The following is a 25,565-nucleotide window of genomic DNA, read 5'->3' on the forward strand; positions in this document are numbered from 1 at the left end:
CCACCAAAAACTCATGAGCCATCGTCAAACTTGCTTCATGATAACAACCATGTAACTAAATCCAAATTGTTGTAAGATTAGTTGAAAATATATTATCCACCAATATAAAGTAGACATGCTCATACTAGACCTAAAATATCTTATCCGTCAAACATTTTTAACTATCTCCTAAAGATCACAATCACCTAACAAAATCCACCTAATCATAATCCCCCGCGATATTTGGTTCAAGATAACAATCACGTAACTAAATCCAAATATTTCCAAGATTAACTAAAGATCTATTTATCTACCAATATAATAACCATCATGCTCACTTACTAGCCCTAAAATCTGATAATCCACCAAAACACGTTTGACTATCTCCTCAAGATCATAATCACCTAACTAAATCCACCTAAAGTCTCACAATCCACCATGAAATTTGGTTCAAGATCACAATTATACCTAACTAAATACAAATAGTTTCAAGATTAATTAAGGATCTGTTTATCCATTAATATAATAATCGGCATACTCGCCCAATAGACTTAAATCCCTTAATCCACCGAACATATTTGACCATCGTTTGAAGATCAAAATCACCTAACTAAAATCCAAATTGTTTCAATATTAATTAAAAATTTGATTTATCCACCAATATAATAATCATCATGCTCATACTAGACCTAGAATTTCATAATCAACCGAACATATTTGACTATCTCCTCAAGATCACAATCACCTAACTATATCCATTGTATTCCACTAGGAACTCCTTTGGTCCTGGTATAACTTAGTACTCCCTAGGTGGATGGAATAAAGGGGTGCCACAAGATACTTGTAGATTCCAGTTCTTCAAACCTTCTTGGTTAGGTATGCAGATGCGACCTCCAAACCAAAGAACACATTGCTTGTCTTTTGAGAATGTAGGGTTTTCCCATGCTTGATCATTTAATTGATTTCTTCTATTCTTATTGATTCAACCTAGGAGTGGGCCTAATATTGAAGTTAGCGAGATAGCCACTACTCACTAGCTCTACGCCAAACTTATCGAAACCTTCAAGTAGCACTAATTGCTCTGCTTGGTCAAGGCAGGACAGGTACACGACTTCCTGCTGAGAGTATCCACTATGACACTTATCTGGGTGGTAATGGATATCGAAGTCATAGTGGTTGATTAAATCTACCCATCTTCTTTTTCTGATATTTAAGTTCATCTAGAAGAAGACATACTTAAAGCATGCACTACTGCTGCTAGATCCAAATCATCGATAGGGTAGTTCTCTTCATGAGGAGGTAGTTATCTTGATAGATAGGCTACGAGTCTTCCTTCTTACATCAAGACAGAACGAAGTCCATGCTTAGATGCATCACAATAATTTTAGAACTCTTATAAATGTCTGGGTGGCTAAGGACGGATCAGTTGTTAACCTTTTCTAAACTCTAGGAAGATCTCTTCACACTTGGGCGTCCATTCAAACGTGTTGTCTTTCTTCAGGAGTTAAGTCATCAGTGGTGCTCGAAAGTCTTCCACAAATTTGCGGTAATAACCCGTAAGTCCGAGGAAACTTGAAACTTCTGACTTCACATTCGTTTAGCCCTCCACTTGGTTACGGATTCTATCCTTGACGGGTCTATACAAACTTTCTCCTCATAACCCAACTTCTTTTAGCCAAATTTTATACTTCTTGAACTTGGCATATAATTGGGGTCCTTGAATTTTGTCCAAAACCATTCTCAAGTGTTGCTTATGATCTTCTTCGGAGGGAGAATACACCAAGAGGTCATCAATTATGATAACCACAAACTTGTCCAAGAACTCATGAACATGTTGCTCATGATGTTTATAATAGGTGGAGTGTAAGGGTTAGTCCAAGGGCCACATCCTTAGGCTTGATATCCAACTCCGTTGTCGCGGCTCGACCAAGTCATGGCTTGGTGAGACTTAAGGGTTGATAGGATTTGGGTGTGAGGATGAAAGTTCACCATAACATACTTAAACACCGTTTCTCTAATGCCAACTATTGAGGCTCACATAGCCCGACTCCCACAAGGTTATCACATACCATCAAAATTGTCATCTCTTCAAATTAATCCAAAGTGATGATCTTGTACTCATAACATTCTTGGGGAGGGACACCAAAGTCACCTACGTCTAACAACTCTGATCCACATGTATCATATTCATGATTATATCCATATGAGGCACATGCAAGCTACTAAGATTAGATCAAAACATCAAAAATCCGAGTGCCAAAGTTATCTCCATCCTAGAATCCAAGTAGCTATATCATTTAACCTAAAGAAAACACAAGTTGTGCTACTCCAAGATCCTTATTTCATTACTATTAATCCAATCCTAGATGCTCCAATAATCCATCATTTTCATAATCATGATTGATGTTGCTAAGTCTCATTAGCCTAAAGGAAACACAAGTTGTGTTACTTCAAAATGCTTCTTTCCTTACTACTAATCCAATCCCAGATGCTCCAATAATCCACCAATTATCATAATCATGATTGGTGTTGCAAACTCTCATCTAACCTATATAAATATGATATATCCAATTGACTACACCCTAAAATTGTTTCAAGATTAATTGAAGACATATTATCCATCAATATAATAATCGTCATGCTCACCTAGTAGCTCTAAAATAACATTCTCATGTTGGGCTTTATTCCAATCAAAAGTTGTTGGTTCTTAAGTGGTGCTCTTGCAATTCCGTAAGTTATGCACATCGATACAAGTCCATGCTTTCAGGTATTTGCATCTTGAAGGTCTCTTGGTGCTAGGTCTATGCGATTTGAACAATCAAACCATTTTAATCTCAAGAACGATGCTAGTATAGAGTCCCCGTGATTGATATTGTCCACTCTTGTCACGTGTATAAGGTATCCACCTAGTGAGGGCTCTACACTAGACCGACCAAGGTACTAAATCTAGCCCCGTCTCATATTGTGGCAATGTGCTTGCACATGTAAGGTTGGTGACTGCACACTGTACCTTTTTGAAAACATCTCCACTTCATCTCCTTATTTTTTTAGATTCATTCCATGGGCATTAGTGGCACCCATGGGTTTTTGTAATACACTTATGAGTAACAAAGATTCTTCCCAAGTCCTAGGATTTGTGTGACTTGCATGGCTAAGCAATACTATTAAACTTGCACCTATGACCCACATTTATTTATGACCAGTGGGTATGTAGTCCTATGTTTAGAAATGAGGAGTATTAAAAATGTCAAAGGGGTGTCAATATCAAGCACATAGGGCTTAGCTAAACCCTAGCTAATTTACTTAGCATGGCAATACTAGTAAACAATACTTTATCCATGCAAAATAATTCTAAGTGTGTAATGCAAATATGGGTTCAACATGATCAAAGTAGGTTACTTGCCTTGCTCAGCAAAGTCTTCAATGCGTCTTCGAGGGGATAGTCTCTGTGATGATTACTTCTTAAAACAAACCAACTTATAATCTCTCGATGGCCGGTGGGCTGAAAAGAGGATGTGAAACATACTTGTAACTTGTAAGAAATCAGCGCTAAACATGTTACCACGGAATAACACAATAAAACATATGGCTCAAATTCAAGTTCAATGATTGCATCTCAGCCTTTTCTAATGAACAAAAATTGCAACAAGAGAACATAATTATTCCAAGCTTTATTGAAGGTTTGCACTTTGGACAAGCATCTAACGACAAAAATTGCAACAAGACAACATAATTATTCACATTTCCATGACACGAATCTAACGCCACAAATAAGTTTAAACCAAATTTTGCATAGCATCAAATATTTGGTAATTGTCACCACTGAATTCTTTTTCCCTGCTGTTTTGCTAAGTTACTGTATCTATCCAGATTTGTAGTTTAGATCCGACATACAATGTTTGACAATAACAGCACAGTGCGCACTTTCTGAATTGCTTGCACAAATTGGTGCAGACTCTTGGTTCCATCAAACTCTCAGCTCCATGGAACAAGTCTGTAACTACGTATTTAGTGCGGTGATGGGCCTTCCCCATAGCAAAGCAAGTTCAGCAGTTCATCTAGCATACGTCCTACTAGACAAATTATGGAATGGGCATAAAAACGTACCTAAAAACAGCATGTGTACAGCATGCATAGACTTCTCTTGCTCCTTGATGCAGCAGCAGCTCAGCTCCTTTGGCAATAGTTCCTAATTTAATTGTGATAGCCTTATTAGTATATTCATATTTAGAAGCAAAGATTGTCAAACAAGGCAGGCAGGCAGCTGTAAGATTCTCTGTTGAGAGAAACTGATACATAATCCGGGCCTGCTAAGCTAGTTACAACCTCTGATTTTTGGATCAAGGCAGCAAGACGATTCGCTGCGTCCTCCTCGGCTAGCTGGAGCAGAGCGGTGCCAGGAACATATTCTGTGTAACGAACCGCTGACAGGGAAATTCCTCGTCTTCCTCCTTCCTGTGGGCTGTCCACGGCACAAATCCATGCCGGTGCACACTTCCTATACTACGACTTCCACTGTCACCTAGACCGTGTCCTCAACTGCCGATGAACTCAAGTCGACCGCTCCGCAATCACCGACGATGCGGCTCATGAACGTGGGGCAGCCCAGCAGGTCCCTGCAACACACCATCGATGCGCCGTCGATCAAAACTACAGGTCTGTCTTGCTTTACTTCTTCGCCTATCTTGATCCTCATGCCATATTCGACCACGATGTTGCCGCGCAAATCTATCCCTCGCTTAGGGTCGCCCATGTTGATGGAAGAACAAGAACCCCATCAGTTGTAAGATTCTTAACCACCTGCGCCGCACGCTAATCAGTCCGAGTTTCCACGGCGCGAGAGGACGGGAGGGACCGAAGCGAACCTGCGCTCGACGAGGGCGGTGAGGAAGCGCGTCGATCTTGTCGGCGCCGAGTCGAGGAGCGCCTGCGGTCGTCGTCGCTGAGGGAGGGGCGCCTCCGGTCGTCATCCGCCCCACCACACGATACCCCCACGCGCCGCTCGCCTGTAGCCGCCGCCGCGTTCCGCTTTGGATTGGACCGTTGGGGGAAGAGGAGACCACGGCACGGTGCGAAGACGTACCCTCGGTTTTCCGTCTTCTGGTCTGCGCGATCTGCAACCTGGGCTGGCATTCGAGAGGGCCTGCTGGGCCGGCATCTCTTTGGGCCCACGTCCGCGGCTCGAGCCCTTGCATCGACCATCAGCGAGTAGCAGTGGAGTACAGAATGAGTGTACGGTTGTGGGGGGGTGTCAAATTACTTTCTTATAATACACAGTATATAAGTAGACAAAAAGAAGTTACTTTAGAAGGGATTTCCTTTTTCTTTTCAAATAGGGTCTTATGTGATTTAAGCTACTTTTCTGTACTCTACTTTTGAGTTTTGACCACTTGGCTATTGTTCTGCATCAGATCATCTTCATCTTCTCCACTAAGCAAACACTAGAATAAAAGATGGAGTTAATCAAGGAACGGATCTGCTCCATTCCCCGCCGTCGACACATGTCGTACCGGCCCCATGACATTGCCACCATCGTTTTGAACAGGGCGATTAATGCGGATGAAGCGTCGACCCGACCGGTGAAACACTACATGACGCTATGCCTCCAGGTCGTGTACGCGCTGTGCGGATCCCTAGCATGATATGATACTTTGTGCAAACACACATGTCAGATACCCTCTTCAGCAAAGTTTGTGGTTGAACGAGCCATTCTGCATTCTCATGGTTGTTGATGCTGCCCGTCTATTTTTTTTTCCTGTTTTGTGGTCCTCGAATTTGACTTTGAGAAGTTCTGCTCAATCTCTTTACCAAATTTGATTGTGTATGCATGCCTAGTTTGTGGGAAGTACTGCCAACGAAGAGGCTTTAAGTCATATGTAGATACCCATCGCAATGAGTCAGGCTGCCATCTGTTGATTAACCCTCAAGCTGAGAAAGTTGTCTATTGTCACCTTTGTTGACTGTGGTATTCAGTTTCACATTATTACTGATTGGTATGATGTGGCTGGTTTGTGATAAAGCCGGTCATAAATCTTCACAAGAACAAGCCTGTTGTTTTGAGTGTTAAACCATGAGGAGCACAACAGTTTAACTCTCTGTCTATGATTATGGTTTACTTGTTTCCGACCTGCGAAAAGAATTGTCTCCTGATCTCCTCGGTTTTGCATGTGACTGTTCCTACAACGATATTGATTTTCATAGTGGGTGAATGTGTTACATGTGTATCCCATCAAATTAACTGACATGTTTATGAAATGGTCTCTCCTCGTAGGTGTAGCTAAATAACCCCCATAAAGCATTCAGGCCTACTGTGTAGGCTATGCTTCTTTTGTGTGTGCTCCATTTATGATGTATTGAGAGTGCTCATTTGGCCAGTTAAAACCTTCTTTGCAAAGGAAACATTGTGATTTCCTACTAGGGAGCAGTAAAGTAGAGATAGGGTATGGGGTATAGGATACAGTGATGTCGAAAACCATGGGTGCTTTTCCGTTGCTAGTGGTAGAATAGCATCAGACAGAATGTATATCTTCTTGTGCTGGGAGTTGCATTAGATAATGAGGATTCCAGTTATATATTTTTACCTTTGCTTAAGTTGGTACGTGTTGATTCAGAGCACTGACTTGCTTCATTGGGTCTTATAACCGTAGGTTTCAAGATGTCAACCAGCAGGTTTGCAACCTCCCTGCGCACGCTTCAGCAATGTTGGAGAACCGATGCCTCCTAGAAAGCGGCCAAGAGCCGCCCTTGGTCTCTAAGCATCTTCAGCCGAGGTGTGCTGCAGGTTCTGAGATGCCAGCAAAGGCAAAATAAGGAACAACTGTGACGGCAGTATCATGGTTTTTCCATGTGTCTTTGTAAAGCTGCCGTTTTCGCTGGGTCGTCCTGGCATCTTTGTGATTTGCCTTGGTTGCTTTCTCTTCCTTGATGGCTATATACTCTTGAGGAAACTTGTGAGAAAACTGACATGTTGTGTGTGTGGCAAGAACCTCAACCTGTCAAATGGCTGGGGTTTACTAATGCTTCTGGCTTTGATAATAGTGATATGTATTTGTGGCTGATGTTGGGTCAGTAAATTAACATATAGTTTGGTTTGCAAAATTATAGTGGTGAAATCGACCTGAGGATGTTTATTTCCTCGCCCACATTTGTTACAGGGTCAGCAATGTCCCTGAGCTGGGGCTTACTAATGCTTCTGGCGAAGAGAAGGGTGCCCAGCATATTCAGACGAAGCCACAGGAATCATGCATTTCCTTTTTTAGGAAAGAAAAAACAGGTATCATGCATTCCAGTTCAGGTTTTTAGCTCACTAAATGCACTTGACTTGTTTGCATGCTGCTGCGAATGAATTTCTATGAATCAAATTCTGGGTTGATGGAGCTGGTGTGTGTTTGCATTTGGTTTGCCATCCTTTTGTAATGCTTCTTGAGATACTTTCTATGAATGCCCAGTGTATATACTATCTTTGGCCTTTTAAGGATAGTTCTTTTTGGATACATCTTCTTGAGTGAGTTAAAAACATATCCCAACTTTATCAAAGGGCAACAAACTTTCTTATGATTGTAATAATTATTATGCCCATGAGAAATCAAAATAAGCATCTTTTAGCTCCAGTTTGTTCAGTTTATGTCTTCTGTATCAAGCATGGCCATTATATTTCATGAATCCACCAGGATAATGTTTTCTAGGCTATGCAGTACTCAAAAAACTGTATAGTATCTTTTCATCTAAATGAACAAGTGGTATTTTGTACCCAGTAGGTCAACTTGTCTTTTCATCTATATGAACATATCTTGTATCCAGTAGATCAACTACATAATATCTTTTCACTGTATTGTTTGAATAAATCCTCCAAAATGCATACACTGCACCAATGAATCTTGGTATTTTTTAAATACTTTCAGTTGATTCAAAACGAAATAATTAAGATAAATGAGCTCTACTCCATACTTGAGAGAGTATGCGATTTCAGTTCGAATTCCAAGCCCTGTACCCCTTACTTCTAGAAATCTACTGCTATCTTAAATGTAGATGATGACAAAAACAATGGTTAGATGTGCTGAATGCTTGTAATAAAGAAATGGGAAGAGTAGGAATAGGGAAGGAAAAGAATTATTCCATGCACAGAAACATATGCATATCTCAATGATTTAGCAACTTTCCTCGATCAGATGTCCCGCTACCAGGATTCGAGTAAAGTCTGTTCATATCTCAATGGTACTTACTAGTCTCTTGTATATAGAATCATCATGGCCCACTTAATTATGCCTCTTTTTCAGGCACATCCCTGGTAAAAGAAACATATGCGAGTGGATGCTACGAAGAAGTTTCAGAACACACCATCTGAAATGATACAATGTTGCTTTTTCTTCCTACTGACTACAAAATGGCATCGCCCCATCTTGCGCGTGGACCTTGCAAGAATGTTGACAAATCATCTTATGTCTACAGCCCTGCAAGTCATCTTGTGTTTGAGTTTCCTAGATGATTTATGCATGCGCATGTGCCCACATGTAAACTCGAAGTAGTTGTAGAGCTACGTACTACTCACTCCGTCCCAAAATGTAAGATGTTTTTTGACACTATAAGTGAGCTTCAGACCATATTATTTGAGGTTGTGTATGATCTGGATATATTTGTGTATATGTGGCTTCTACCCCTGGAACTCTGCCACGCATTCGAGCTGTTGTGGTCGGTTTATCAAATCCTGTCATCAGATAATTTTATTAATTTGTATGAGTTCTTCCTGTGAAATGTGATGTCTGGCACTCATGCTTTTCAAAATATTTGCACTAATTTTTCATGTGCATTGTGATGCCAACCTTGGTACTACACGCCCTTGTCCCCAATGATGGTAAGTTTGATGTAGAGCGAATGGGTGCAGCGGCATTTGCTTGATTCGTGCTGCATCAGGTTAGATTAGAACCAGATTTGAATCCAAGAACACACTAATCGCAACTGCACAAGACTTGGTATCTAAGGAATCTGAAACCAAAAACTCTCTGACATCAACACTCCAATTCCAGCACAGGGATAACATGGTCAGAACAAGTCAGCATGTAATCCTTCAGAACAAGTGTCTAACCTCCGAAGCAGCAAGGCAGTACAATTGGACAGTAACTCACATTTCACTTTCCTCAAAAACAACTTGCATTTGCCATTCAGTTCCAAGTACTACCCAGTACTGTAAAAATCAAATCACAAACACAGAAATGCACCATCATTTCTAAATCATCACAGAATTCGGTTCTTCCGAGCCAACCGAAGTGTCAACGGGCATTCAGCAACAGAACTCCCATAAATTAACAGTGATGTAGCACTACTCACAGATAGTAACACGATGTAAGCAACCAAAATTCAGTTTCAGAAGAGTAGACAAGCAAACATCAGCCAGACCATCACTGACACAGGTATAGTACCACCACAACTTCAGTTCTAGATAGATATCAGCTTGTCAAAAGCAGAAGCTTCGGTCCTCCCAAGCAACGAGGAACGAGCCAACGAAGCGTTGGCAATCACCCAGCACAGACTACCAGCACTACTTGCAGAGGGATAAGCAGAGTTAACAGAGATGCAGATACAGAGACCAACTAGAGGCGACGGACGCATCATCAGTTCATCAGTCTAGGAGGAGGTGAACTTGGTGACGGCCTTGGTGCCCTCGGAGACGGCGTGCTTGGCGAGCTCGCCGGGGAGGACGAGGCGGACGGAGGTCTGGATCTCCCTGGACGTGATGGTGGGCTTCTTGTTGTACCTCGCGAGCTTGGCCGACTCCCCGGCGAGCTTCTCGAAGATGTCGTTGATGAAGGAGTTCATGATGGACATGGCCTTGGAGGAGATGCCGATGTCGGGGTGCACCTGCTTCAGCACCTTGAAGATGTAGATCTTGTACGTCTCCACGCCCTTCTTGGCCTTGCTGCCCTTCTTCCTGCCCCGGGTTTTCCCCTCGCCGCCGGCCTCCTTGGACGCCGTCTTGCCCGCCGGCAGCCGCTTCTCGGCCTTGGGCTTCTTGCCCGCCGGGGCCGTCTCCGCCGCCTTCTCGACCTTGCTCTCGGCGGCCGGCTTCTTGTCCGCCTTGGGGGCCATGGCTGCTGCTGCTGCTTCGGAGGTGGGAGAGGGGAGAGGTGTTTGGCTGGGAGGTGGGGAATTGGTGATGGGAACAGAGGCGGGGGTGGGGAGGGTATATATAGCGGGGAGGAGGTGCGCGCTGATTGGTGGAGACGCCGGTGCCTCGGATCGATGACGTGGGCGGGATGGTAGGCAACAGGAAACCAGCCGTGGCTGGCGGGAATTTTGGAATTTTTCCGCGGGCTGCTGCACCGTCCGGTTTGGGGGCGACTAAAATTGATTCACAGCGAGTTGTTACTGGGCTGAAGTTTTTTTTTTTAATTAATAACCATGTATATTTTTTTTTCATAAAGCAACAATGCTACTCCAAGGCTGGGTTTCCTGTTCAGTACAATTGATCCACGTTGATACAATAAGAGAGCACGAGATAATATAATTGTGCTGAAATTTTGCAGAAGATACTCCAAATAAATGAAAAATGGTGCTCAGCCTATCGGAGGCCCTTGTAGATGCCAACGAAACTGCTCACCACGAGAAACCCAGCAACGCCAAGGCATGCACCGGAGATCTATCGGATCCGGAATGCACCATCGCATATGGGCTTTCCGAGTCAGTGGACAAGGCCGGCATAAGCACCATAGCCCTCGTCTTTGTGACGAGTCGACAGGGGATTTTCCCATGCTTCCCATCCTCCGCATCAAACCAAACTAGTCTTTACCTGCTAGGTTGTGCGCCTTCTGCGAGCCATCCTCCGCATAAGCACCATATTTTTCCCGGCATGCTCCACTTATATCTTACAAAAAAGGTGTCTATTATTTTATTTTGCAAAAAATTTGTAAGCCAAAAGATGTAAATTGTTTTTGAAAACTCTTGGATTTTAAAACGGCTGCAAATTTAAAAACCTTATTTTTTCAAAAGTATTCTAAATTTCTAAAAATATACATGGATTTTTTAAAAAATCACAAAATTTAAATAAAGCTCAAAATTTTAAAATTTCCCACGAAATTTAATAATTTTCATGAACTGTAAGAATATTCAAAAATTTGTAAATATTCATGAATCTCCAAATATGTTCTGGGATTTTTTTTTAAATGTGCACAGTTTTTTACAATATTCGAATTTTTAATAAATCTTCATGAATTAAAATATATAAAAAGTAAATTAAAAATCGAGAAGAGAAGAAAAATAACAAAAACTAGGACAGACACCTTTAGTGGCGGGTAGCGGGCTAGGAGGGTCCAAATCTAGGGAGCTTAGTATCTTAATTAATTTCATTAATTTTATTTACCTTGTATAAGAAAATAGAAAGAAAGGAACGAATATTTTATGAGTAGTTCAATGACTTAGATATAACTCGTTAGGAAGCAAAGTCTCCCACAAGAAAACTTCCCCTTCATTAAGTCGCAGAATTCAAACCTTGGTTAGCAACACCGAAACTAGAGCATGTCGAAGACAAGCATTAGAGCATGTCGAAGACAAGCAAGAACAATCACTCAGGACCCCAAACCGGCACGGTTGAACGAGCATACCAGGGCGCGCCGAGAGACTCAGATCAATCAACAATTTTTTTTCCCACGGTGTCACTGGAATATAATCCCTTTTCATAAAACAAAACTGAATTTAGCAAAGGAGGACAGCAGGATTTTGAATTCATGTAGATCTCTGCCTAGCTTCTACGGTCATATGGTTGTAAGTTGGCCAAATATTACACACTTAATACCATATGCTACCTTTTTTTTTTGCAGGTAGTATATGCTACTCCCTCCGTTCACTTTTGTAAGTCGTTTCAGACAACTCAAAATAGGCTGTTTTGCACATTGTCTTATAAAAGTGAACAGAGGGAGTAGCTATTTTATCCATCAGGTTTGGCCAAAGAATAACTTAGACCGACTATGTTGTTCCCGCCAACGCCTCCGGCTATGTTGTTCGCCAAAGAATAACTTTCGGCAATAGGATTTGACACTTGAGCCGTGACCCTGAAGTCCGCGGTGATCGGCCCTCGTCACTCTCTAGTTACTAGTAAGCGTGCACGTGCAACGCACGTCTCTGCAGTGGCATGTGGGGGCGATGGCCCTACCAGTTGAGGGCGCAAGGCATGTTGAACCAGTGGACGTCGGGGTGGCGGCCCCGAGAGCTTTGCAACTTCGACGGCATGGACCTCATACCGTGTGGGTTGCAACTACTACATGCATGTGGAATGCTTATCTCTTCATCGCCGCGGGAGAGTGCCTCATGATTTCTTTCGGACATGGAAGAGTGACTTGTTCGGTGGAGCGAGATCAAGCTAGTGTGTGTTTGCGTGGTTGGCGTTTCTTGTGGCATTACGGTGTTCTAGAGTGGGTTTGACCCTTTTGTTTTGGTTTTCCGTGATTAACTGGACAATCTTCTGCTTAATCAATGAAACGTCAAAGTTTTTGCTTCGTGTCTGAATTTATTTGCACTCATGCTCATTTACTCAACAAAAATCCAGATATATCTAATGTGTTTCTTTACCAGTAAAGAAGGCATGCTAAGCAAAAAGGACAATACCCATGCCTGCTTTGAAAATCCACCCAAGATAAAATCGAATTTAGAAGCAAGACCATAAAAAAACCTAGAAAGTACAATTTCCTATAATTACAAATTCATGACGTCCTTCTTCCAATTTCCGGTGAATCATGTTCATAACTTTAATTCAAATTCATTGCCAAGCCTTTGGAATAATATAAAGGAATCAACTGAGTGCACGTCTCAAACATTGATCAACTGAGTTGACATGATATAAAATTAAATTAATTACTGAAAAATATACAAATCAAATGAGTACAAAAATCATAATTGACATAATATATATGTCAAATTTTATGTCTATATAAAAGATAACCACTAACATTAGAAAAACAATTAAAAACCACTTCACTTGAATTGTATTTCGATAAAGTAATTATTAACATGCATAGAAAAATATATTTCTCTTACTTATATGCACCTCCGACCCGTCATGTTTGTGTCCATGCTTACTGAGGTCGTCATTTTCATAGCAATGAACATAATTCCTTTTTTAAGTCTATTTTGTGAAAATGAGACATATATTTCAAACAAAAATTATATATAATCATGTGAAATATGTATATTTTTTTGGCAGACTGCTGGATGCAAGGACGCACCCGTTTTGTGCGAAGAGGATTCACTTGTCTTCTAGATCAGCTCCTGTATTTCTTGAGAGGAGTGAGCCGCTTCCAGACCTACCTAGGCTCGTACGGGCATTCGCTTGTTGGGCCTGTTTGACACTTCTCTCGCCGGCACGCACAGTAGCCACACTTATAGAAATAATAAAGATGTGTTTCTCAAGAAAAAAAAAAAGCATTAGTTATCAGAAAAAATCCAGTCCTCTCACCGCACAGCATCCACTCTGCCCACCTCACAGCCTCGCACATGTCGCTTCTCCCTGCCGCCTCCTCTCCTCACCACGGCTCGCCCTCGGCATCCTCTCCCCACCACGGCTCGCCCCGCAGCCTCCACCTCCGATACGACCTCGCGCTGCCACCAACGCTTCCGGTCTCCCCTGTATCGACACTGCCGCCGGTGTCCAACCTCAGCGACGACGCCAGCCTGCCCGACGCAGCTCCTGGCCGCGGCGGCCTAGAACACCGAGGTATAGAAGCCTGCTCCGGCTGCCAAGCTGCCGCCCAACCTGCTCTGGTAAGTCTTGGGCTTAGGTCTCACTTCCATATAGCAGAACGATTTATCTGAAGTACTAAGTTTATATGAAGAAAAGAAAGCTAGGTTTTGTTTGTTCAGTCCTCATGTGCTTTGTAGCCAAGCTTTTCATTCTAGAAGCCTCCTAATCTGCTATATTGTTATGATGGAATTCTGTATCTGATTTGGATGAAACAAAACTCAAGAGTACTTATTACAAGCTAAATACTGAGTGAATTGCATTTTAACTGAAGCATTTTTCATACATTACTCAATGTTTGTCAATTGGGATGTACTCAATGTTTGTCCCTTCTCCACTGGACACCAACAGGGGGTTCCATATGATACAAGACTCAAAGGTCTAGATGATGACAGAGGAACCAAAGGTCTAACACAGGATGCTTCAAAGTCTCATTTTAAAAGGTCAACAGGTTGATGTTCTTTTTCATATCTCATCTTGTCGGTCTGATATTTGAAATATCACAGAATTATTGTTCAGATGCACCTGTTATCTAAATTAGTTCCTGCTGACACATTCAGGCAGTACAAGTTTCACAATAAATCTAATTCCACACATACAGCCAATCTGTAGATTAATTTGGCACTGACGTTCGATTAAGTTGATTCCAGTGTAACAATGAAAAACTTCTGGAGAACTCATACCTTACGGCTATTATAAATTTAGGTCATTACTTCAGAATGATATAATGAGAGAGAGGTCTAAATTTAGGTTATTACTACTTCATCAGGACCATATACCATTTAACAGTATTACTACTTTTTAGAAGATAATTTGTCGTGCTTCTAGTGAACTGGCAACCCCAGCTAAAATTTGAGGTCTGTTAATTTAAGACATACAAATAATTGAACATGTTAAACAAAATAATCAGAAGCAAAGGTTCGGCGGCTCATTGTATCAACCAATCCCGAATTACTGGCTAAAGGTTCTAGAATTTACATTCTACAGAAGTAGTAAAAAAACATAATTTTTGTTTTAAATTGAGTTGTGTCTGTAACACAATGATATTCAGAGGACCCAAACTTGGGTGCTTCCAACGCTATTACACACAAAGTTAAATGCATTGGCTTTAGAGATACCTCGATAGATGCCATTGGGTGGAGAAATTATTTTCAACAGGGCATGAAGAGGATTGTTTGATGGTCAACATTTGCAGGAGTAAGCTTGCTCAAGGATTAGTTTTTGCCTTTTCTGAACATGGACTTTGTGGATGCAGAAGCTGCATGAATAGCATTTAACGTTAATCACAGAACGGCAGACAAAATTCTATAATGTGCTGAAATCTAACAAAATCAATATTAAGAGCACTATGATTTAGACAACAATGTTACAGACACATGGATTACCCCTTTCAAGCAATCACAACCACGAAAGCGCACAGTCAAGGCCAGAAAAGGCGGGGTTCTACTTATTTTAAATCATAGGTTACCTCTGGCAAGGCTGGGTTTTGCTTACTTTATTAAATCATAGGTACGAAAATGCACACGGCTGGGTTCTGCTTATTTTAGTGGCAATCGCTGTAAAGTGGCTTTCTAGTTGGATGTCTACAAAATCAAATATCATTCTAGAATTATTTTCTTTTGTTTCAGATGTCAACTATCAAGAATATAACCTCTGAACTATCCACTAAGTTGTTCAAAACTTGACTTAGAAACAGAGTAAAGTTCACATGGACAGTGATATTTTAGTCTGGCCACTACAAACCAAGGAAGCCTACTATAGAAAAGCAATATTAAGCATTTAGAGTAGTATATTCTGCTGGTTGATGCTTTTTGCTATATATTCCACATTGTTGTAGTAAAACCAATTTTTTAGATATATTACTTGCTGTCGTTTCAGAGGTAGTTGCAGTCCAGCTTAAGCTTTGTAGAGTCATAGCCTCACAGGTAACTCGGGATGGTTGTATTGCAAGCGTAGGATTAAAAAGGAAACCCCCAGATAATATATTCAGTGCCAAAAAACATGACCCTTAGTTGCCAGAGTCAGCTTAAACTCATTCCATTGCTTTGAAAAACATGCATGCATGGTACCCTACCCAATACCAATTGGCAGGCCAACATATAAGAAGAAATTTGTCTTAATTGTATTGCAGATATTTAGAGAGGCATGTACTGAATTTCATTTGCACAAAATGAATTGTTGTAGATTGACAATTGTCATAGAGATTTTGTATAGTCCTTCATTCAAATGGCCTAAAACTAACATAAAAATGTGGTAATTCATTGGCACAAATGGATTGCATACAGTACTCTCAAGACTGCAATACAATAGCAATTGGCAGGCCAACATTCAGAGAAGCATTACTAAACTTAGGTTGTAGAAATTCAGAGAAGCATCTGCTAGATTTAGCAAGTAGAAATTCATAGAAGCATGAGATGAGGAGCCGAGTCTACCTTTTCCTGGATGTTGTCTACCTTTTCCTGTTATAGTAAACGTGCACGTGCAAATGCACGTATCTAAATAAAATTGATCCTTATTCAGTTTTTACGTGGTATAAATCTGAACAAGAAAATCACTAAATAATATATACTCCCTCCATAAACTAATATAAGCACGTTTAGATTACTACTTTAGTGATCTAAAAGCTCTTATATTAGTTTACAGAGGGAGTATCTTTTATTCAAAGTTGTTGCCTCACCTCAGAAATGCAAAGCAAGCAATATTCTAATGATCATTTACATGCAAGCCACATATTGATCAATGCAAATAGCGCAAAAACATACTTCAAGCACAGGAAACTTTTTGTATACACAATTTTATGAGGGCTAAGCAAAATCATTGAAGTGCTCCTTGCATATACAATATTATAATTTATAAATATAATTCTATAATTTCTAGACTTACAATAAATAAGGAAATCCTACTACTATAGAGGTCTTGTTTGAAGATGACACCATTCAAATATGTTCACACAGATTATTTTGTTACGGGAATATGTTCACATGGTTCACATCAAACATCCCTAACGAACTCTTTATATTAATATTTCAAATGACTTACATAACTTCCACTATACATTAAAAAACTGAAAACACGGCTATGCCTATATGGTCTATGCCTATATGATTGGATTATAGTTCCATGCACGACTTGATTACGTTGTTTGATGCTCCATCCAGATGTAACTCTTCCATATAACAAAACATACTTTGTATCACTCTTCACATCTTCTCGTTGATGGCAAAAACATGACTATCGTCACACCTATGCCACCGCTTCATATCCAAACGCAAGATGAAATGAACGGAAGATGGTAAGTACCTGTCAGCATCTTCCTTACTCCCAAGATTATGCTTCCTCCTCTCTTTCCTTCCTCTCCCGATTCTTTTTGTCAAACGAACAACATGAATTGAAAATCAACCAAGCAAATCAGAAATGAGAAACAAAATATGAAAACATGAGTAAACCTTATCTCACTTCAATGCAAATCACAGATGATCATGGGCGCCCTGCCACTGATTATGTTAATACTTGTTGGAAAGGTCAACCTGTACACCATGTAAAATTACCTACAAGGTTCAGCTCTGGTGGTTCTGCAAGCAAATATCTTGTCTGGATATGATAGTTCTAGGGACAAACCTGAAAACTTTATTGTATGCCCCTATGCACTGTGAGGCCTTGTAGTTTTAGCTCGCCCCAACAGTATGGATATGAAAATTAGGTATCAACATGAAAATATGTAAGATGATTCTATATATCTTTGTAGGTGGAGAAGAAATTACAATTAGAAGTTGTTGCAAGTATATATGTATTGAATAATTATACATACAATATGATATATCAATCCAGTAAAAGCAGCGACAAGTCTATCCATATTGCCGCATTGTACAAATACTAAGATATTTGGTCAATATAACACACCGATTCACAAAACCAAGTCCCCAAAACCGAGGTCATCCTTCTGCATATTTGCACGACAACACATTGTAGTCAAACATATGGAAGAATTATTTGCATTCCGAAATCATACTATTTGAATCTGTTAATCTGAAGAAATGTATACCTTTTTAATCTAATTCAATCATCAAAAGCATATTGGTTCAGAAATAGGAGTTAATCTGAAGCATGTGTCTTGTTCTTAACTTCTCCTCTCTCGCTGCTGCTCTCTCCTCCTTCTGTATGCTCTGTTGACATCCTCTTTCAGAAACACATTTAGTATAGAAGGAAAAACCAAAAAATACAAATTTGAAGGTGAACCTATTTTATTAAAAGGAAAAAATTAGCACAGGTCAAATTTGGTAGGTTTAGAAAAATATGCAATTGATGCACATCATTTTGGGTTGTGCTTAAGAACAACACCAATAACTACAATTTAAGATGTGGCCGACAATAGAGAATAGCAACACCTAAAGGCCTATAATATCATCTAGCTTGGCATGCTCATGTAAACTAAATGAAGCTATCATAATAGTGCCTATAATATATCTAAATTTAGTACCATAAAATTAGAGAACCATACGGTTTGATTTCTCATATTTCGTTTCGGAAAATAGCAGACTCTGTTTTTAAAAATGACAGTTAGAACGCTCGTTATGAGATCACAATGTGCCTTTTAACATCGATCTAAGAATGCAAGAGCAACTGAACTTGATCTATGCTAAGCGTTGTCTGAACCAACTGTACATGATTTCTATGAAACAAATAAAGACTGTTATGTTAGGATAATCCTCCTACTATAACAGTTTGACTTACTTCACTTGATAAACAAAGCACCTGCCTTTGATTTGGTCTAGTAGGCATCAAAGCTATAGTAATAATTAGCAAATTTCTGCAGAATAAATATTTTCTATATATACATACTTGGCAGAAACAAAGCCATGTCCTGGTGCTTGTTGAGAATGACGCCGAGGGATAACACTGTGGTAGAAAAGGCTTTTTCAGATGGCAGAAACAAACATCAGTCAATGTGTAAAGGGCATAGACAACAAGAACAGAAACAAAAACTTTTGAACAACCACAACAATAAGTCTACTTTTAAGCTCACTCGTCTAGCTATAAGCAACCAAACTTCACTAACTCTGACTTTAAAACATCAAACTTAGGGGGTTACAAAAACATCGGCGGCCTCACGGTGATGACGACCACCCGATTAAATTGAAACTACCGACAATACACCTGTAATCCTCCGCTGCATTGAGCATCAGCCATCGTAAGATTGATTCCTTAATTGATCTGAAAATAGTTGCTTGGATTGATGTACTATTAGAACAGATTGGAATATGGAGAAGAAAGAGACCGGAGTTAGGAGAAGAAGCAGGGTCAGAGCTTGATGAAGCAGGGCCGTTTACCTGGTGGGAGGCGAGGCTAGCAATGGTGGGGCTGCGATTGCGTCCGAGTGCACAAAGCGGAGGCCGTAGTTAGAGCCCAAGTGGAAGACGGGGAAGAAGTACTGCAGTTCCACGGGCGCGGCGGGGCGGCTCCGGTGGCTGGGGAGGCGACGACCCGCGGCGGGACAGCTCCCGCGGCGGGGGCATGCTCCCGTGGCTGGGGAGGCGGCGACCCGCGGCGGGGGCGGGCTCCCGCGGCTGGGGAGGCGGCGAACGGCGCGGCGGGGGCGGGCTCCCGGCGACCTGCGGGGCTTCCCGTGGCTCCGGCGGCGCGAGGCGGCGGTGAGGGGCGCGGCTTCCCGTGGCTCGGCGCGAGGCTGTGGGAGGCGAACGGCGCGGGAGGAGGAGGAGGTCGTGCGGGAGGAGAAGGTGGAGGTCGTGCGGGCGACCGGTTTTGTTAGTGCGGGCCAGATTAGCGATAGATTGATTGTAGTAGCTTAATGCGTGGTTGGTAGAGTTAAACACAAAATGATTAAGGGTCATTAGATCTTGATGATGGATGGGTGGGATTGTTTGGATCTGCCCCTCTCTTTCTTTTTATAGTGGTAGTAGATAACTGAAATTGGAGAGGAGTTGGACAGTCTGATGGAACTCATATAATGCTAATCCTAGCAGCCTGATGGATAGTAGTGATGTTTAACTGAAGGTGTGCAAGGGGAGCAACTTCGCTGAGGGTTTGTCATGGGGGTGCTGCAAGGGGTGTTGGCATGTTCCTTGACTCACTCGAATCATCTCAGCCGTTGCCTAACTGAAGGTGTGCTGCTACAGCTAACTGAAGATGAAGACAGATTCACAGTTCCTGCCACTATCATTTGAGAAATAAAGTCTTGTTGCTGTAAAAAAAAATCTGTAATTGTACTCCATATCGAAAGTTCTAGCTCAACAAACAAGCAGAGAGAGAAATGATAATTCAAGTAACGATCTCCTCGATGAGGCAGCGGCGTCTCTTGCCGCCGATCTCGACGAGCATGGCCAGCAGGGCCTCGCACACCTGGGTGGCGTCGGCCTCGGCCCGGCGCCTGCTCCGTGTCGAGAACACCAGCCACGCGTGGTCCAGCCTCCGCTCGGGCCGCACCACCACGGACCCCGGCACCTCAGCGTCGCGCCGCGTCACTAGGCCGTCGCTGCTCTCCCCGTACCGCAGCCGCAGGTGGAGCGCGGTGACCGCCATCGCGGCCGACACCGGCATCACCACGGGCAGCTTCAGAGAAGCGAGCAATGACTCTGCATACTCGGACAGGAAGCGTGGCAGGGGTGCCACCGCGAGCAGCGGGAGGAGCTCGGCCTGGGCGATGCGGGTCAGCGTCGCGAGCACCGTCGGGGCAGTGCTGGCCTCCGTGTGGAAGGAGATGATCGGCAGCTCGTCCACCGGGAGCCTGTGCCTGGAAATGAAGTCCTTTCTCTTGTCGTACGTGAGATCCTCCAGAGCTCTCATGTCGCCCTGCGTTCGTCCACTTGTTAGGAAATATGCATGATATGAAATGTAATGAAATGAAGGGAACACAGACAGACCTTGATAAGTTTGCACACTATCAGTTCCATGATCCTCCTCGTCTCCCTGTCAGCGATCTGGCCTTCTCGAAGGATGTCGGAAGCCACTGGGGTGCCTCCATACGGGCTCTGAACCAGTGCCAGACCGGCAACCTTGCCCTTGAGCTCGGACCAGTACAACGAGAGTGCGGCAGCCGCATCGACTCCGCCCTTGCTATGTCCGAGGAGCAAAACCTGTTTGCCAGATCCCCAGTAGAGCTCCTCGATGTATAGTTTCAGTTCCCGTGCATTTTTCTCCACTGATGCCTGAACAAAATGGAAGGTAAGTGCAGACCTACAGGGGGTGACAGAACGAAACACAAACTTGTAAAGTATACACTGCAGAAAATACGAGGAAGATATGAGAATCAAAGAGACGGACATTCCTTGGTTTACGGCACATGCACAACACGAAACAAATATAGGTCGACAAACTAGAAAGATCTTGTATGCCACCCTGTTGAGCTGAATTACCTCACTATGAATCTTTGCAATATGGCAAGTAAGCCCCATCCTTGAAAAGAATCTTTTAGTGTTGAGAAAGTAAAGTGGACTGTGGTTGCTAAAAAGGCCTGCATAGAGGAACGCTGCGAGTCACCATCAAGCTACGACGACATAATAAGGTTATCTGTGAAAACTGAGAAAGATGTCTCACCAGGGATGAGCAAGTAAACCAGTGTATCAGGCAGGTAATGCATGCCATTTCTGAAAAAACACAACGCAATGCAAAAGAATAACTGAATAATACTCCTACTAAACACTATGCCATTTCCTTATTAACTGACACTTCACTAGGCAGGGAAAACAGTTCACCTGACATCATGCAAAAGCTCCTGAAAGCGAGATGTGCCATCAACTGAATAAAGCGACATTTGAGTTCTTTGCAACCACCCTATATCTTCAGAAGAGCCTTGTAATGTTGTCCAGAAACGGTGCAAGGACCTGTGAGCATGCACCAGATCTTAGCAACCATCTGCGAACAGAAGTTTCACTGAATGGACTTGAGCACTTGGATCAACACAAAGAAGTTGGAAGTCAGGAAAAGGTAACCAACCTGGTTAGTTTGGTATTAATCTCATTTACAAAGAGACTGCACAGCCCTCGCAAATGGAGTGCCAATCTTTCCCCCAATCTATAGCCACGCAAAATATAGGATGACCAGCTAGCATATGATCTGATAGCACAAAATTGCAAAGTGGACGTGAGAAACAGCATTGATCAAAACACATGGTTAGCTAGTGTGATAAGAAATATTACTATATGCAAGCATTAACTTTAACTTATTAAAGAAGGCACAGGAATACTAAACCTTTGACAAATTCCGGATACACCATTTCTGAAAATTGTGATCTCAGATATCCTATGTGCAGCCTGTTCTTCTGTAGTACTACTAATGGATAACTCTTCTGTGGTATTGCTAATGGACAACGCAGAACTCTGTCCATGAACATATCTTCCAGTGTCAGGCAATGATCCTCCATAGTAAGCAGAGAATTGGACTTCATGCCGTTGAGGAATCCAATCAATGCACCCAAACACATTTTCTATGAAGAAAAAAAAATACCAGCACATAAAAATAAAGGAAAACAACTCAACAGAAACAACACTGTACAGAAAACTCCCATCTTGATCAGATTTCTTCTAGAGTGGATGAAACACATTATTGCTAGTATCTAGTACCTAAGTATCTAAGAAACAAAGTCATATGCCAGAATAAGTTTGCTCTAGAGAAGGTTAACTGACAAAACGGTGATTCAGAATCAACAAATAAACAAGACAGCAATGTGTACTGTACTATCAGCAAGTCTGTTTCCCTGATGATTTAAATCGATCAAAACATTGTAGGCTGAGCTTGGTACCTATGAATTGTGTCAAGTGTTGTCGTAACTGCCAAGCAAGGTTTAGGATGCGCTCAAAATAGTCCTCCATTTGAGTTCCAGATAGCGAATAATGGCGAGCATATCACTCTTGCTGATTCTCTTTCGCCCTAGAAAACAGGATCGTATCAGCAAGTCAGCATGTACTAGCAGAGGAGGGTGTGTGCCGTTGACACGATATCATCGCTCCTTATACAGTCATAGCATCAGGCAAGGCGTCTTTAATAGCAACAATCCTAGGTAGTCTAAAGTAGAGTGGTAATACTGGTGCTCTGGTGCTCTGTTTTTCTCTTGAAGGTTCTAGCACATACATAATTCAGAATTAGAGTGCCAAAAGCTTAGAGTCGCATGTTGACACGAAATCAATCTACTGCAATTTTAGTGAAACGGCATTCCTTGTGGTCATACTAATGAACTCGTAACGATTTAGCGAGGAAGGAAGTCATTTTTCCATTCCGCAAGAAAAACATTACCATTTCAGCGGGAAAGTAGCCCCTTTCATAGTGCCGACACTAGTTGCACTTCAGGCTTTTTTGTCGTGGTTTTCTACTGCCACATAACTCGGCAAGAACACCAAAAGATTACAGCTGAATGAAGCAGATAAACCATAGCAGGCAACACCATGAAGGACTGAATGCTCTGTATACTGCCCACGCGAGCTCGAAAAGAATTCACGCCAGTGAACAATGCATTCGATTTGTGGTAGCTAATGAGAAAGGAATCCGTTCTTCTCCCCGGAGAAGAAAAAAAAAACTCTGCCGTTTCAGCAGCAAGGCTACCCCTTTGCTGCTGCGCCCAGTAGACCAAAGAGCTGAACGGCAGGGCTAGGATCTCTCTGTCTCTCTCGGGGGAATTCCGTCGAGCACGGGGAGCGCACCCCATAGCCCGCACACCAAGAACACGTACCTTACCGCGGAGAGACTCTTGGCAGGCAGGTCGCCACTTTCCTTGGGACTCCTCCTTCCGTTCAGTTGAGGGCGATCAGATCACGACGCCCTCGTCCACATTTTTGCTGGCGCGAGAGGAGGGGGATGGGCGCGCGCGCGGGCGGGCGGGCGGCAAAGTCAAAAGCGAACTCGCGGCGATCCGGGAGCGGGGGAGGAGTGGGGCTCCCTTATCCGGTGACGCGAGGCGGGCAGACGGGGCGGGCGCGCATGGCCGCCGCGTGGGCTGCGCACTCGCGCCTTCGCCCGCCACGCATGGCGGCATGGGCTGGGGGCGGCGCGCCAGTATTTCTGGAGCGCGGTCACCGAGGCCGGTGGCCGGCCGGCCGGTCGCACGCAAACGCAAGCCCCTATCCACCGCACCCATCCCATTCACCGCTCTCGAAGACTTTCGGCAGGCCCTACCTGTTCCCTTCCAAAGGATTATATAAGTACGGGAAGGAGCTTTTTTTTTTCTTACTCCCGTTTGAATTGGTGTAAATTTTGCAGTACTTCCTCCGTCCGAAAATACTTGTCCTGAAAATGGTTGTATCTAGATTTATTTTAGTTATAAATACATCCATTTTATTCATTTTTAGAACAAGTATTTCTGGACCGAGGAAGTACTACCTCCGTCCTGGTTTATTAGTCCTCATTGTATTCTGTGCCAAATTTTAAACACCAATTTAACTAAAAAAATGTTCACGCGTGTCATAAAAATGTATATCATTGAAAACTATTTCAAATATGAATCCAACGGTATAATTTTTGTTGACATGCATTAACATTTTGCGAGTTAACTATTTGATCAAAATTTGTCACAAATTACAAAAAGGACCAATAAATCAGGACGGATGTAGTATGTATTTAGCTCAACGTTAGGCATTTTATACAAACTTTTTAATTTGAGGTCGCCTAACTAAACCTTAGGTTTCTTAAAAATATATAGTTTTTATCGTAAGCGTCTAGTAATCGTTTAGAAAGTTTCAGACTCCTTCGTTTCAAGATCTCTTTACGCAGTTCATGTGGGATCTTAAATGGCAAGTAAATCCTACTTTTTCACTCAGGTTTTCCTGCTTTTACAATCTCGCAAAGCAAAGGAGTTTTCTTTTCAAAGTATCATATCTATTATAAAAGTTTATTAGAAATATAAATCATCCCTGAAATAATAAGAATTACATCATGGTTCTTCGACCATCGAACAACCACTACAACCGTTAAAATGAGCCGTTTGTCGCCCCTCCCTTACCGGAGCCGGCCTGATTGTCCATGCCAATTGGGAAGTCTTCGTGCACATGCCCTAAAAGGACCAATGCCTTGGAGCCATAATCATCGCCATTGAAGAACCCTTGAAACATTCTTAAGTGAATGAAGCCAGATTTGTCTCCATGCCCAGTGAAAAATCCAAGACTCGCGCCGCACCAAGGAGACAATAGGAATTTATGTCGGAGCTCCGCCGAATTTGTCCCGATGGAAGAACTCAAGGAGGGTCCAAACTCGGAAGGACTGCAAAACTCTGACCTAAACTACTAGCCTGAGCCGAGGCACTAAGATTTCCCTCCCCACCACCAACCGCCGGAGCGGCAGGCGAAGGGGAGACGAATCCATGTGCTTGCCAACGGAGCCTAGAGGGGACGAGTTCTTTGCCCTAGCACCCCTTTCACGAGAGCGGGAGGAAAATAGTTTTTTTCAGTATCCTAAAGGAACTTTATTGATTCAAAAACACAAAGACATGATTCCGATCAATAGCTTCATCCTGGTCATGTTTCAGAAGTTCGCCAGCCTGGAGCGAGGTCGACGATGCTTCTCCATGGCGTGTTGATTTCACACCATCGTGGATGCATGGTAATAGAAAAGAGAGGGGAGGGGGTGGCGAGGGGTTTGGATGACATAGGCATGCAGTCCATAAGAGAGAGGATTTGTAGCACGCATGGAACGGGGTACACAAATTTGCGGCTGCCCGATTGCCTCGTGATTCATAAATTGGTTTGCCCTTTGCATGTCCTTTAGGCCTTAATCACTATAGATAGGGTCCATATGCATAGTTATTCACAACTCCACCAATCCCACCTCCCATGTTTTTTCTTTTGTCTTTTAATTTTAAATCTCCTTTATCTTTTTGAATGATAAATCCAATATAGTATTCGTTTTCACATTCGTGTTGCTT

General features: G+C 42.5%; 3 protein-coding genes and 1 long non-coding RNA gene across 11 annotated transcripts; 1 reads left to right on the plus strand and 3 right to left on the minus strand.

Annotated features, from left to right (window-relative positions):
* Positions 1-9,319: 9,319 nt before the first annotated feature.
* LOC119291343 (histone H2B.2-like) lies at positions 9,320-10,133 on the minus strand. The gene has a single exon (XM_037570095.1). The coding sequence runs from the start codon at positions 10,060-10,062 to the stop codon at positions 9,601-9,603; it is 462 nt and encodes a 153-aa protein (XP_037425992.1). The 5' UTR covers positions 10,063-10,133; the 3' UTR covers positions 9,320-9,600.
* Positions 10,134-13,113: 2,980 nt separating this feature from the next.
* On the minus strand, positions 13,114-19,708 carry LOC119291387. 5 transcript variants are annotated; one of them, XR_005142396.1, is made up of 7 exons: positions 18,542-19,708; positions 17,745-17,865; positions 17,321-17,642; positions 17,159-17,229; positions 17,003-17,065; positions 14,821-14,960; positions 13,114-13,722 (listed from the first exon to the last, which is right to left on the minus strand). It is a non-coding gene; the product is annotated as an uncharacterized LOC119291387 (long non-coding RNA). The 5 variants fall into 5 exon arrangements; XR_005142394.1 differs by having other exon boundaries at positions 13,114-13,717; positions 17,149-17,229; XR_005142385.1 differs by having other exon boundaries at positions 17,149-17,229.
* Positions 13,433-19,991, plus strand: LOC119291377. The gene is made up of 3 exons (XM_037570134.1): positions 13,433-13,725; positions 14,054-14,153; positions 19,715-19,991. The coding sequence occupies exons 1-3, from the start codon at positions 13,459-13,461 to the stop codon at positions 19,738-19,740; spliced, it is 393 nt and encodes a 130-aa protein (XP_037426031.1). The 5' UTR covers positions 13,433-13,458; the 3' UTR covers positions 19,741-19,991.
* Positions 19,880-23,791, minus strand: LOC119291353. Of its 4 annotated transcripts, none has more exons than XM_037570108.1 (9): positions 23,387-23,791; positions 22,458-22,585; positions 21,908-22,142; positions 21,653-21,772; positions 21,412-21,540; positions 21,254-21,303; positions 21,073-21,170; positions 20,581-20,865; positions 19,880-20,509 (listed from the first exon to the last, which is right to left on the minus strand). In XM_037570108.1, the coding sequence occupies exons 2-9, from the start codon at positions 22,525-22,527 to the stop codon at positions 19,979-19,981; spliced, it is 1,518 nt and encodes a 505-aa protein (XP_037426005.1). In that variant the 5' UTR covers positions 22,528-22,585; positions 23,387-23,791; the 3' UTR covers positions 19,880-19,978. The 4 variants fall into 4 exon arrangements, with proteins under 4 accessions (XP_037426005.1, XP_037425999.1, XP_037426014.1 ...); XM_037570102.1 differs by having other exon boundaries at positions 23,382-23,791; XM_037570117.1 differs by lacking the exons at positions 21,908-22,142; positions 22,458-22,585; positions 23,387-23,791 and having other exon boundaries at positions 21,412-21,571; positions 21,653-21,774.
* Between the last annotated feature and the right edge of the window lie 1,774 nt (positions 23,792-25,565).

The sequence above is a fragment of the Triticum dicoccoides genome, chromosome 1A (genome assembly GCF_002162155.2).
Source record: "Triticum dicoccoides isolate Atlit2015 ecotype Zavitan chromosome 1A, WEW_v2.0, whole genome shotgun sequence".
In the NCBI taxonomy this organism is placed as follows: Eukaryota; Viridiplantae; Streptophyta; class Magnoliopsida; order Poales; family Poaceae; genus Triticum; species Triticum dicoccoides.